The following is a 12,693-nucleotide window of genomic DNA, read 5'->3' on the forward strand; positions in this document are numbered from 1 at the left end:
GTATAAAATGGCTAACACTAACCCCCCCATTATTACCCCAGTACCCAATGCCACCAGGGGTACTGGGGTAACCAGGCTGCTGTCGCTTGGTTTTTAACCCGGCTGGTTATGAAAATAGGGAGGCCCCTATGCGTATTTTTTTTTTTTATTATTTCTTTATTTAAAAAAAAAAAATGAGTAGGGTTCCCCCTATTTTCATAACCAGCCGGGTTCAAAAACCAAGCGATAGCAGCCTGGTAACACCAGGGTGGGAAGAGCTGTATACTCACCGCCATGTGTCCTCTTCGCTGGTCCGCAGCACAATGAAGTCACTGTGCTGCGGACCGGCTCTTTATATGTGCGCTCAGCCGATCAGCCAATCAGCTCAGTGCACATATGATTCAAAATGTTTTTTCTAATAATGCTATTGTGATAGCATAATTAGAAGAAACATTTGATGTTTTAATTAAAGTAAAGTATTAATTATTACAGTGAGCTCTTTTTACCGGTTATATGAATTAACGGCTTTAAAAGAGCTTCCTGTAATAATTAATATTTAATTAATAAAATACATTTTCGTTGTAATAAAATTAATTTTGTTGTTCAATAATTTAATTTAAACGAATCCATACTTGTGCAATTAAATATACTGTAAAAAAATAAATATATATATAAATATACATTTATTTATATATATATTTAATTTAACAGTTTATTTAATTGCACAATGATGGAATCGTTTTAATTAAATTATTGAACAACGAAAGTGACTTTATTACAACGAAAATATGTTCTATTAATTAAATATATTAACCATATCCACTTTTTTTTATTGTAATAGCAACTGCAACTACACGAAACTATACCCTATCACACTCCCACTATTGTAGCTGCAATTATTCAGCAGTTATTGCAAGGTTCGTTTTCGGTTCGGTTCGTCAGAATCCGAACTTTAGGAAAGTTCGGGGGATCGAACCGAACCGAACTTTTCAAAAGTTCGCTCATCCCTAGTCAGTACGATTACAATGATATGTATATGTTATATTTATAACTTTTATTTTATTTGACGGCTTTTAATAAAAATTGCTCTATTACCATCCTTAAAACACATTTATTTTTTGGTTTATGAAGCATATTGGGCTGTGTGAGGTGTTATTTTTTGCGCCATGATCTGTAATTTCTATCGGTACCTTACTTGTGTTTATGCGACTTTTTGATTACTTTATGAAAAAAATTAATTTTCTTTTACACAGTAGAGATGCAAATGCTGAATGCAGTTAGCTCCGTCTAGTGTTGGCAGTAGACATCTAGAATTTTATCTTTAAGATAGATTGGGAAGTGAATCCTTCCATTATTGTGTACAATCTGCACATTCAATCCCCACTATTCTTAGTTATGTGTAGTGTGATATGTATAATATTCCCCATTCTACAGCACAGCTGTGTGTCTGTGATGGTGGGAGTATGTCACACCCCTAAAAAGTATTTCTGGATTGTTCTTTTGCTTGAATTTATCCTTTGTTCTTTTTCTCTTTCCTCCAGTGCATTTCACTGATTTTACACTTACATTCCTCACATTTTACACCATCAGTGCTTCTTACATCAGTGTCTGTGTACTTCTTATCATATCAACAATAGTTTCCTACACAAGCTTTGTAGTGATATAGAATTAAGCTTTAATGTAATTACTGGAATAATGTTAAACATTTCTGGACTATTAATACACATGGAATATGATTTTTGAAGCACCCTCTAAGACTCTTTACTTGGTATTTCTCCAAAGAATTCCACACATCTTACATTGGGTACAACATCTGTATTAGAGAATGATATCACAGCAGTTTCTAAATACTCTATGTACTGCTAACCTTTCTACCACTTGATGTAGAACAAGAAGGTGCAACCTACACCGTAAGGTTACATAATACACAGGGTGACTACTGGCTGAACAGGCTGATATCGCTCTGTGTACCAGAACTATTGATCAACCCTCAAACAAGCAAACACAAGTTTGTTGGTTGATTAAACTGCTGTGAAGAATAATCATCTGCCGTCAGCTGCAAATTTTCCTATGTAATAGTGGATCTGCAGCCAATGGCTGATTGCCACAAAGGGCCACATGAACAAACCAGTGATTGTTGCTGTGGCCTGGCCGCATGATTGATCAAGCATTGTAAAGGGTCTATAAATCACTGAGATCAGTGCTTGATTACAGATATCCACAGGCCATCTAATTAAAATCAGAACCAAAACAAAACTGCTATGAAGTAGGAGTAAAAGGTGGCTGCTTTTTTTTATTATAGGAGTTCTCTGGGCAGGAGGTGTTTTATCCTGGGGAGAGGGTGGATGAAGACAATGATGTCCCCTTACCTCCCTGTCTCCAGAGCTAGGGCTTCCTTCACACTTCTCCATCTCCTCACATCTTAAAGGGAGCTTGAGACGTGATGTTGGCAGGCCTGGTCAGCCATTCAGCGGCTGCATACCACCTCTACTGCTGAATAGCTCAGTGGATCTGCCTACATCATGTCCCATGTCCCTTTTAAAGTCGGAGCAGCCAGAGAACCAGAGCAGCGTGAAGTGGGCCCCAGCAGTGGAGCTGGGGAGGTAAGGGGACGTAATTGTCTTCATCCACCCCCTCCCCGTCGATACTCAAAAATGCCTCTCACACAGGGTACCCCTTTAATAATGGCCCACATTTACTAAAATTGTTTAAGCACAAACTTAGGGCGAGTTCACACGGTGCGATGAAATATCATGGAGCTGTACAGTGCACTGCGCCCCCCGATCCCACTGTACAGTTCCAGTAACTGCAGCAACATTATCACCTGATCCTTCAGTCCCTGCAGCCTCCTCCGTGGATTTCCATGTGTGGCCGGGAGGTGATATTCATCCGGCTATAGGGGCAGGTCAGCGCCGGGGAGTATACATCTCCATGTACGGGCGGGAGGGGAGCGTAAGTGCCGGAGGTGTGCGCCCAGGCAGAGGGGGTACACTGGGTATGTTCCCTCCTTTCCCGGTCTGCCCCATGCTCCCCCCAATATGCTCCATGCTACCCCTGGTCTGCCCTATGCTCCCCTAGGTCTGCCCTATGCCCCCCCCCAGTGTGCCCCATGCTTCCCCCCCCCCCCAGTGTGCCCTATGCTCTCCCCCCAGTGTGCCCCACGCTCCCCCCAGTCTGCCCATGTCCCCCCCCAGTGTGCCCCATGCTCACCCCAGTCACCAAGTTTTCAAGGTTTCATGGGGCCCCATGCTACTAGCTATGCCCCTGTACTACTACTACTACACCCCTCATCTATTCCTGTACTACTACTACTACACCCCTCATCTTTACCTGTTCTACTACTACACCCCTCATCTGTACCTGTACTATTACTACACCCCTCATCTATACCTGTACTACTACTACTACTACACCCCTCATCTGTACCTGTATTACCACTACACCCCTCATCTGTACCTGTACTACTACTACACCCCTCATCTATACCTGTACTACTACTACTACACCCCTCATCTGTACCTGTATTACCACTACACCCCTAATCTGTACTTGTACTACTACTACACCCCTCATCTTTACCTGTACTACTACTACACCCCTCATCTTTACCTGTGCTACTACACCCCTCATCTGTTCCTGTACTACTACTACACCCCTCATCTATTCCTGTACTACTACTACTACACTACTCATCTGTTCCTGTAATACTACTACACCCCTCATCTTTACCTGTACTACTACTACACCCCTCATCTGTTCCTGTAATACTACTACACCCCTCATCTTTACCTGTACTACTACTACACCCCTCATCTGTTCCTGTACTACTACTACACCCCTCATCTATTCCTGTACTACTACTACTACACCCCTCATCTTTACCTGTTCTACTACTACACCCCTCATCTGTTCCTATAATACTACTACTACACCCCTCATCTTTACCTGTTCTACCACTACACCCCTCATCTGTTCCTGTAATACTACTACACCCCTCATCTTTACCTGTACTACTACTACACCCCTCATCTGTTCCTGTACTACTACTACACCCCTCATCTATTCCTGTACTACTACTACTACACCCCTCATCTTTACCTGTTCTACTACTACACCCCTCATCTGTTCCTGTAATACTACTACACCCCTCATCTTTACCTGTACTACTACTACACCCCTCATCTTTACCTGTTCTACTACTACACCCCTAATCTGTTCCTGTAATACTACTACACCCCTCATCTTTACCTGTACTACTACTACACCCCTCATCTTTACCTGTGCTACTACACCCCTCATCTGTTCCTGTACTACTACTACACCCCTCATCTATACCTGTACGACTACTACACCGCTCATTTATACCTGTACTACTAAGGCTGGGTTCACACTGCGTTTTTGCAATCCGTTTTTTTCATCCGTTTTTTGAAAAAAAAAAAAAAAAACGGAATATAAACAGATTGCAAAAACGGATGCATTTGTGTGCATCCGTTTTGATCCGTTTTTCCATTGACTTCCATTATAAAAAAAGTACACCCCTCATCTATACCTGTACTACCACACTCCTCATCTTTACTTCACCCTACCTAGATGGAGGCACAAAGAAGATCTCCTATGCTATATGGGGGCACAGAGTACATAGGGCACATATTTGGGAAAACTACTTACATGGGGAACACAATGGGCTTGTCTACTACATGGGGCACAGGAGAGCACTGTTACATTGGGAAGCAATACAGTTGTCTCAAAATAGTATCTGACGCCTCAGGGAGAAAAATGTTCTGTTTATTTAGCAAAAAGAAAAAAAATTGAGATTTAAATCATTTTTTTTAAGTCCTAGTGTGAACTAGCTCTTAGACTGAACAATCTTTAAATGTGCCAGATGTATCAGGCTGTTTGATAAATTTGTCACACTTAAAGACTGTCTAGTTTTTTGGTGAGGTCTTGGCACTGACAGCTGATGCTTTTCCACAGACTTTAATGAATGAAATTAAATGGCCACACGTATTTTATGCACATTATCCTATCTATGTACAGTAAGGGTGGGTTTACATTGAGAATTACACACAGAAAAGTTCTAGTGGATTCTGTCGCTAGTCCCTGCTCGTGGCCACGCGCATGTCCGCCTGTGCCATACACTCAATTCTATGCACAGGCAGATTCCGCCGTATGCCGAAAGAATTGACATGTCAATGCTTTTGGCAGATGGCGGAATTCACCCGCCCATAGAATTGAGTCTATAGGATGGGAGTTGATGCGCACAGAGATGACCGGAACTTCTCCGTGTGGATTCCTCAATGTGAACCCATCCTTATAAGCAACAAGCTCTCAATCAGTGGTGGGAGGGTGGGGAGAAGTTGCATCTCTTGAATGTATTGGAATCCTGCCTGCAACGTATAACCTGTACATTCTTCAAGACTAAAACATATTCACACATAACTGACAGATCACTGAAGTTGGCATGCGTGCCTCACAAGCAGCATAAACTGGGTGACAGGGTCCGTTTGACTCCTTTAAACCCCTTTGGCATGGTTATACCCACAAGGTTAAGGCTAGAATTATGCAGCAGCAGTGCCATTTGGACACTGGCAAGTTATGGAAAAATTGTGGCATTGCCACAACGCAACCTCAGTTTCATGGACGACCTTGAAAAAAATTTGACTTGGCTGGGCATCGCCTGGCATCTTGTTTTATCTATGAGGTCTATGGTCAGTGATAGTAAACACTGGTAACATTTCCATCTCCTTCATTTGGTTTAGTTCAAGGAATCAAGGTTACACTCTTTCTCAGGGTACAATTGATTTTCCCAGAATAAATTCAGTCCCTTCATGGACAATGCTGAATCTTGCATCATTGTGAGTGTATCCTTCTTGGCCCCTTGGGATAACAGCCAAGGGGATGTAAAGGCTCTGCAGCAGGAAACAGGAGGCCTTGAAGGCAGAGAGCACGACCACCTAGCAGTGGAAGGGAAGGGACTGGGACACACATAGCGCTCCGCACGTCTCCAGCACGATGACGTCTCTCTGGTCCTGGGAATGTAAATGCGTGCGAGCGCTGCAGTCTTCTCTGTGGCCATTAGAGGGTGCCGACTGCACAGACATCGTCTAGTGAGGATACTGCCCTGCCGGTGCCTCCCTCCTTTCACACCAACACATAGACATTGAGGGCCAGACCAGGCTCTGCCGCCTGCACATCACCCCGAGCTGTTGCAGGAGCTTGCACCATGGAGTGAGTACAAGAGAACTGGAAACGCTTTTCGCTCTTCATTGCCTAAAATTCCTTTCCGCATGTTGTGCACCTCCTGTGTGACTGTGTGCATCACCTCCCACCCTCCTGCATCTGACAGTGCACCCCTGCCCTGCTGCTGCCTTCTCACTCACCCCCTACCTACCTGACCTCTGATACTTTATAGCCTGAAATAAGTGGGCCCTCAGCTCTAGGCCGATTATTGGGATTCCTCCTTCATTGCCATGCTGTCTTGTATTTTCTTTGCCCTTTTCCCTGCACTTCTGTGCAGTCCTCCTCATCCACCCCACAGCCACCTTTTCCCTTTCAAGCCCTCATTAAGAGTGCCATATTCGTGCATGACCCCAGCCCTTGTGTAGCCAGAGCCCTGTTCTCCATAGATCTGTGTGCACCACCCCCACCTTTCCCTATTTCTGTAGTGCTTTCTCAGATTGCTGATCTTCCTGTAATCACATCTAGTGTCTGCATCCCTGCTGCTGCTGCTGCTCAGCCACTCCTCCTTGTATACCAGTACTGCTGATGGCTCCCTTCTGATCGCCCTACACCCCCCTGCTTTTACATGTCAATAGTTGTATCAATTTGCCAGTGCTGAAATGCTGTTTCTGATAACTCTGTATACAGTGACGCTGTCGCTGCGCTTGCTGCCTGCCCTTCATATGAACTGTTCCTTGGTAAAGGGAGTCTCCCTTCTGATCCAAGTTCCCCGTATTGTGTCTAAGAGCAATCTGATTCCATCCAACCGTCTGACTTATGGACACCTGTTGCCATTGCTGCATTCACCCCAGTTGTGGGACCCCTATAAAACATAGGTGACCACCTGTGCTGCTCCAAAGGAGGGGCTGTGATGCAGACATGGCTGCAAGGTGCAATAGGAGGGCAATAGGCGGTAGCGTTGTAAGAAGAGAGAGCAGGGTAGCACTAGGAAGATGAAAGAATGCAGAGGCTGTGGGGGAGAGGAGAAGGAGGGAGACATCATGGAGTGTAGACAGAATGAGCAGGAAAGGGAACAGGGAGTGAGTGGCCTCAGTACGGAACCAGAGACACATTCCAAAACAAGCTTCCAATTCCTACTACAGCCAACAATGCACTTCCTAGAGAAACCCTCCTTTCTGAAATAACACAGGGTGATTTTACAACCTGCAGAGAGAAAGAATAACATTAACCGGTGTAAAATAACATAGAAATGCAGTAATACTTGTCAAGTGGTAGAGTCGTGAGCGGAGCAATACAATAACGCACAGGGAATTAACAACCAACAAAAACAATTATATAATAACACATTTGGTGGCGTAATAGCAGCAATTTATTCCTACAAATGCAATAGATATGGCAGCGTGCTGCCAGCCGCTTTATGTTCACATGAACTTTGTTAAGCACAATGTTTATGTCTGTAAGAAAAATAGCTTAATGATGGTTTATTCTCATTTCCAATAGACAAGAGCCAAGGATTAGGTCTTTGCTATATTTTATAAATGTAAAACCTTCCCTTCTCACAGAACATTTATTAAGTCTGGGTGGAGTTTTGTGTCAATTGTGGGTGACTGAAATATTGGTGGAGCATTTTATATAGCAACCATGAGTTTATTACAGTCTATCATGTGATTACTACAAATAGGACAGATGCCAGAAGTCCAGTAGCTGATGTTCCTAGAAAAGATGTATATATAAAAATATTTTATATGTGGGGGGGGGGAGGTGTAAAAAAAGAGATAGATACAGCTACTGTTCCACCATTCCCAGACTGCATTCTTCTCCCCTTCTTTCTGGTTCCTGGCTGAGCCGACAGTTTTTAGGGGGATGTTGTATCAATGAAACCAGAAAGAAGCGGGTATTGGAAGCCACTGGAATGGCAGCTGCAGGGGATTGGGGTAGGTGAGTATCACTGCTTTTTTATTTTTACATCACCCCCAGCCGTATGTAATTATGTTGTGATAATCCAATCTCGTTTACCATAATTCTCCCACTCCTGCAAATTTGTCATTTATCTATGGGATATCAACATGGAGCTTTAAATCTCATATCCAGCAGTCAAGAATGTTTTATAATCTTGAATGTTGACATTACAGAACTATATGATAGTCCTTGAAATGTATTTCTAATATTGCACTTGGCCTTGTCTCCCACCAGAAGTCAAACTCTAATGGTGGGAGATGTAACCACCATACTGGGAGCTACTGTTGCCGAGGCAACAGTGCATCACCCAGAGCTTTGCAGGAGAGGCTTTGGTCGTCATACAGTTGTCTCGGCAACAGTATTGCCTGATCTGCTGCCTGTATCTCCTACCATCAGATAGATGTTAGCCAGGTGACTTAGCCAGGAGACACTTTTATTTCCCTGCATAGTGATAGGGGCATATATTGTATTAGTATTCAGGGTTCTCTACTCTTAGGCTGGATTTACACATAGTATTGTGGTCAGTATTTTTAGCTAAAACCAGGAGTGGATATAGTTTCTCCCTTGTTGGTTCCTCTCCTGGATTTGGCTGTAAATACAGATCACAGTTTAAATGGAGGTATACTGATAAATCTGCCGCTTCTTGTGCGCTACATAGATAGTGACTTACATTTGGTATTCAGATTTGTTTGTGTTGATCACTGGTGCTTTTACAGGATGAGTTGTCAAGGATATTCTTTTTTGTTTTCTGATTAAGATTAAAGGTTTTATTTTTTTTCTACATTTTAAACATTTTGACTAAATTAATGAGAGTAATCTCAGTATGTTGCTATGGAGAGTTGCGAGTCAGTGATGGATTCTCTTCATAGTAGTATGCTGCAAGAGAGGATTGCTGGCTATAAAAAGATCTAAGATAGTGATTATAATGAGAATGACGTACTAGGCCCTTTTATTCCTAGTAATATCGATTGGACAGGACATAAAAATGCAGCTGTGATGGGGATCATTGATCATTGGTCACACAGATAACTGCTGATTTGTGGGTTTGCATTGGTCACCCTCTCAGCGGTAGATGCAACATTTGACCAAGCAATACAGTTTAGAGAATGTACTGAAAATAAATTTAAAGGAACCTATAGAAACTGTCTTGTTTTTCAGGAGTCTATAGGATATGCTGTGTAACCTAGTTAACAGCATGGCCCAGACCATGTAGTAGGGCTCTAGGGCTGTATTACACAGCCTGACTACTGCCTATTTCCTGAGCCTATTACTTGTCATGTTTATTGAGCCTATAACAGGACAGTCATGTTTCCAAGGACGATCACTTGGTTGTTTACACAGGGCCATGTTTGGCCCAATCAACTTGTGTAACAGGGTCCTTAGAATTCCTGGGGGTGCTTGGGGGGCATCCTAGGCAAACACTGGGACACAAATGGGTCTCTTGATGGATGGACACTTATCACTGACCTCCTGCAAGGCCTGCTAGTTTAGAGGCTTGAGAAAGACATCAAAGGACTTTATCATTTTGGAAAGAGCCTGTAACAGACTGCCTTTTATAAGTAATAAGGAGTGACAATTGAGGAAATCAACTATGTTTAGTATATCAATTGATCTAACTTGTGATCTTTTTAGGAGCGCTCATAAAATGGCAGTTTGTGCGACAAGCGTGCCACTGATATCGTTCTGCTAGATAGAAAATTTGGAAGTTACCTAAACCAATATCTCTACTTTGGGATACACAACAATCTATAAAGGACTCTGCATCTACCAGGACCAGGATCCTCCAGTGGGCCCCCAGCTTTAGAACTTGCACTAACACTGACTGACATGTCTTTTCTCACTGGTTCTTCATTGGTGGGCCCCAAGGATCATTTTCTCTGGTGGGACCCAGATACCCCAGTCTAACACTGCCTACTGTAAAAGAAAATAGATACAATGCAATGTGCTGATTTCTTGATAGCTGTGTCCCATAAATGAGTTTTATACCTTCAGATAATTTCAGGTGTCCCTTTCATACCTTATTTAAAAAGACAGATCAGATCAGACTAAGATCTGGGGAATTCAGAGGCCAAGTCAACACTTTGAAATCTTTACTGTGTTCCTCAACCTCATCGTTCCTAGACGATGCTCTCATGCTCATATGTCCACTGTAGGTGCTTTTGGTTGTGGACAGGGGTCAGCATGGGCATTTTGGGCAGAAAGCTTTAGTTTTATTTAGTTTTATTTAGCCATATGTGTACAGCCACAATGGGAAGCAAAGTATAGAAATACAATTTTTATAGATTATTTAGAACTTTTAATTTTAGAGGAAGGCAGGGTTCACATTGCATTTTTGCAGTCCATTTAACATATATGTTTAATTAAAAAAGCGGATGAAAAATTGGATGCAATTGTGTGCAATCTGTTTGGATCTGCTTTTCCATTGACTTCCATTACATAAAAAAAAAACAACGGATCTGTAACGCCTGGAGCAGTGGATCCACTGGACCGGCACCAGCGATGGCACAAACCTCACCAGGGAGCGGAGTCTAAGGGGCCGCTGGTTTTCACCAGAGCCCGCCGCAAGGCGGGATGGACTTGCTGCGGCAGGCGACCCCCAGGTCGCTACCCCTGGCTTGGTTGCTGGTGACGGCAGGCGAGGCGTGGCAGGAGTAGGTACTGACAGAGGCGTGTAGGCGTACCGCAGGTGACAGGCTGAACACAGGAACAGCAGTGAGACGGGAAGCAGGAACCAGGGACTAGGAGTAAGGACTGGGTAGCGGGCAGGAAACAGGAACAAGGGCTAGGGACCAGGTAGCGGACAGGTATCAGGAACAACAGGGAGCTGGGCCAAACGCTATGGGAAGCATGTAGAGGCTCCAACACTAAGGACAGGGCATGCTGGGATTTATAGGGGAGTGATTGGGTGCAACTACCAATTAGGGGCGGACTGGCCCTTTAAATCTGAGACAGCCGGCGCGCGCGCCCTAGGAGGCGGGGACGCGCGCGCCGGCCGGCACAGACGGAAGGAGGAGCGGGACGAGGTGAGGCGCCCCCCGGGGCCGAACAGACCGCAGCGCCGGGTCCCTGCACCGGGACCCCGGCAGCTGCACGGGACAGGAGGCGGTCGCGGCGGCAACCCGGGACGCGGGAAGCCGCCGCGGCCGTGACAGGATCATAACAAATGCTTTTTTTAGCGTACACAAAATCGTAATTGATGTGTTAAAAGTAACCATTTAAAAACAGATATCTTAAACCGACTGCAAAAAGAGTGAACCCAGCCTAACACATATTTTTGGGTTGTATTAGAATCTGATCCATAAATAGTTTGCTGTTTTAGCTTGTTGCCTTTCATGTCTTTTTTTCTTCACCGACACACAGAGTAGCTATGCCCTTAAGGCCCTATTCCACGGAACGATTATCGTTCGTATTCGGCCGATATCGGCCGATACGGACGATAATCGTCCGGTGGAATAGAGTGCAACGATCAGCCGACATCGTCCATGTCGGCTGATCGTTGCAGTCGCTTGTTTTTCAACATGTTAAAAACATGTTAAAAACAAGCGGCAGCGATCGGGGAACGAGGAGCAAACGAGCGCTGAGAGCGCTCGTTTGCTCCTCTAAACGACCTGTGGAATAGGGGCATTAGTCTTAAGGCAGGAAAGGCATATATAATGTATTTCCTGCCGAGGAAAACTATGATTTGCATTGCAGAAGCAGTTGTGCTGGATAACCTATATGCAGTTAACTCCCTAAGCTGGTACATAAATAATCAACATTTTGTATGAAAACAGTACAAACTAAATTTTGGTGGTTTATTTTGTGCCATTGTGTTAGAAACTTGAATGAATATGATTTATATGAATTTGTAATCCTTTTTGTGAAAAAAGTGAAAACACTATATATGCTCCCAAAGACATATGACTTACTAATATAGTGTTAACAATAAAAACACTACACAATGTGTATTTTTTCCAGTTCCCTAGCTCCTCCCTCTCCGGAGACAATGCATTAGCCTCTGATGTCACAGGAAGATGTTAGGATCTTGTCCCTGGTTCTCACGACCCACCACCTGAGTGATGTCAGCATTTATGACAAGCCCATACAGCCTACATCACCATCCCCCTGTCATATAAATAGATAAATATATACTGCTCAGAAAAATACACTTAAATAACACATCCTAGATCTGAATGAATGAAATATTCTCATTGAAGCCTTTGTTCTGTACAAAGTTGAATGTGCTGAAAACAAAATGACACAAAAATCATCAATAGAAATCAAATTTATTAACCAATGGAGGCCTGGATTTGGAGTCACACACAAAAGTGGAAAAACACTCTCCAGGCTGATCCAACTTTGATGTAATAACCTCAAAGCAAGTCAAAATGAGGCTCAGTATTGTGTGTGGCCTCCACGTCCCTGTATGACCTCCCTACAACACCTGGGCATGCTCCTGATGAGGTTGCGGATGGTCTTCTGAGGGATCTCCTCCCGGACCTGGACTGAAGCTTCCGACAACTCCTGGAAAGACTGTGATGCAACATCAATATCCTCCTTCTTTAGACACTTGATAAAGAGACCGGTCTCGAAACG

General features: G+C 43.7%; 1 protein-coding gene across 1 annotated transcript in view; it reads left to right on the top strand.

Moving 5' to 3' along the window:
- The first annotated feature begins 6,118 nt into the window (after window positions 1-6,118).
- The window catches only part of PALM (paralemmin), a 65,159-nt gene continuing 58,584 nt past the window's right edge, over window positions 6,119-12,693 (top strand). Inside the window, exon 1 of the mRNA XM_069964459.1 lies at window positions 6,119-6,207. Within this exon, the coding sequence (XP_069820560.1) occupies window positions 6,203-6,207 (5 nt within the window). The 5' untranslated portion in view covers window positions 6,119-6,202. The remainder of the gene's footprint in view (window positions 6,208-12,693) is intronic.

This window comes from Dendropsophus ebraccatus, chromosome 3, assembly GCF_027789765.1.
Source record: "Dendropsophus ebraccatus isolate aDenEbr1 chromosome 3, aDenEbr1.pat, whole genome shotgun sequence".
In the NCBI taxonomy this organism is placed as follows: domain Eukaryota; kingdom Metazoa; phylum Chordata; class Amphibia; order Anura; family Hylidae; genus Dendropsophus; species Dendropsophus ebraccatus.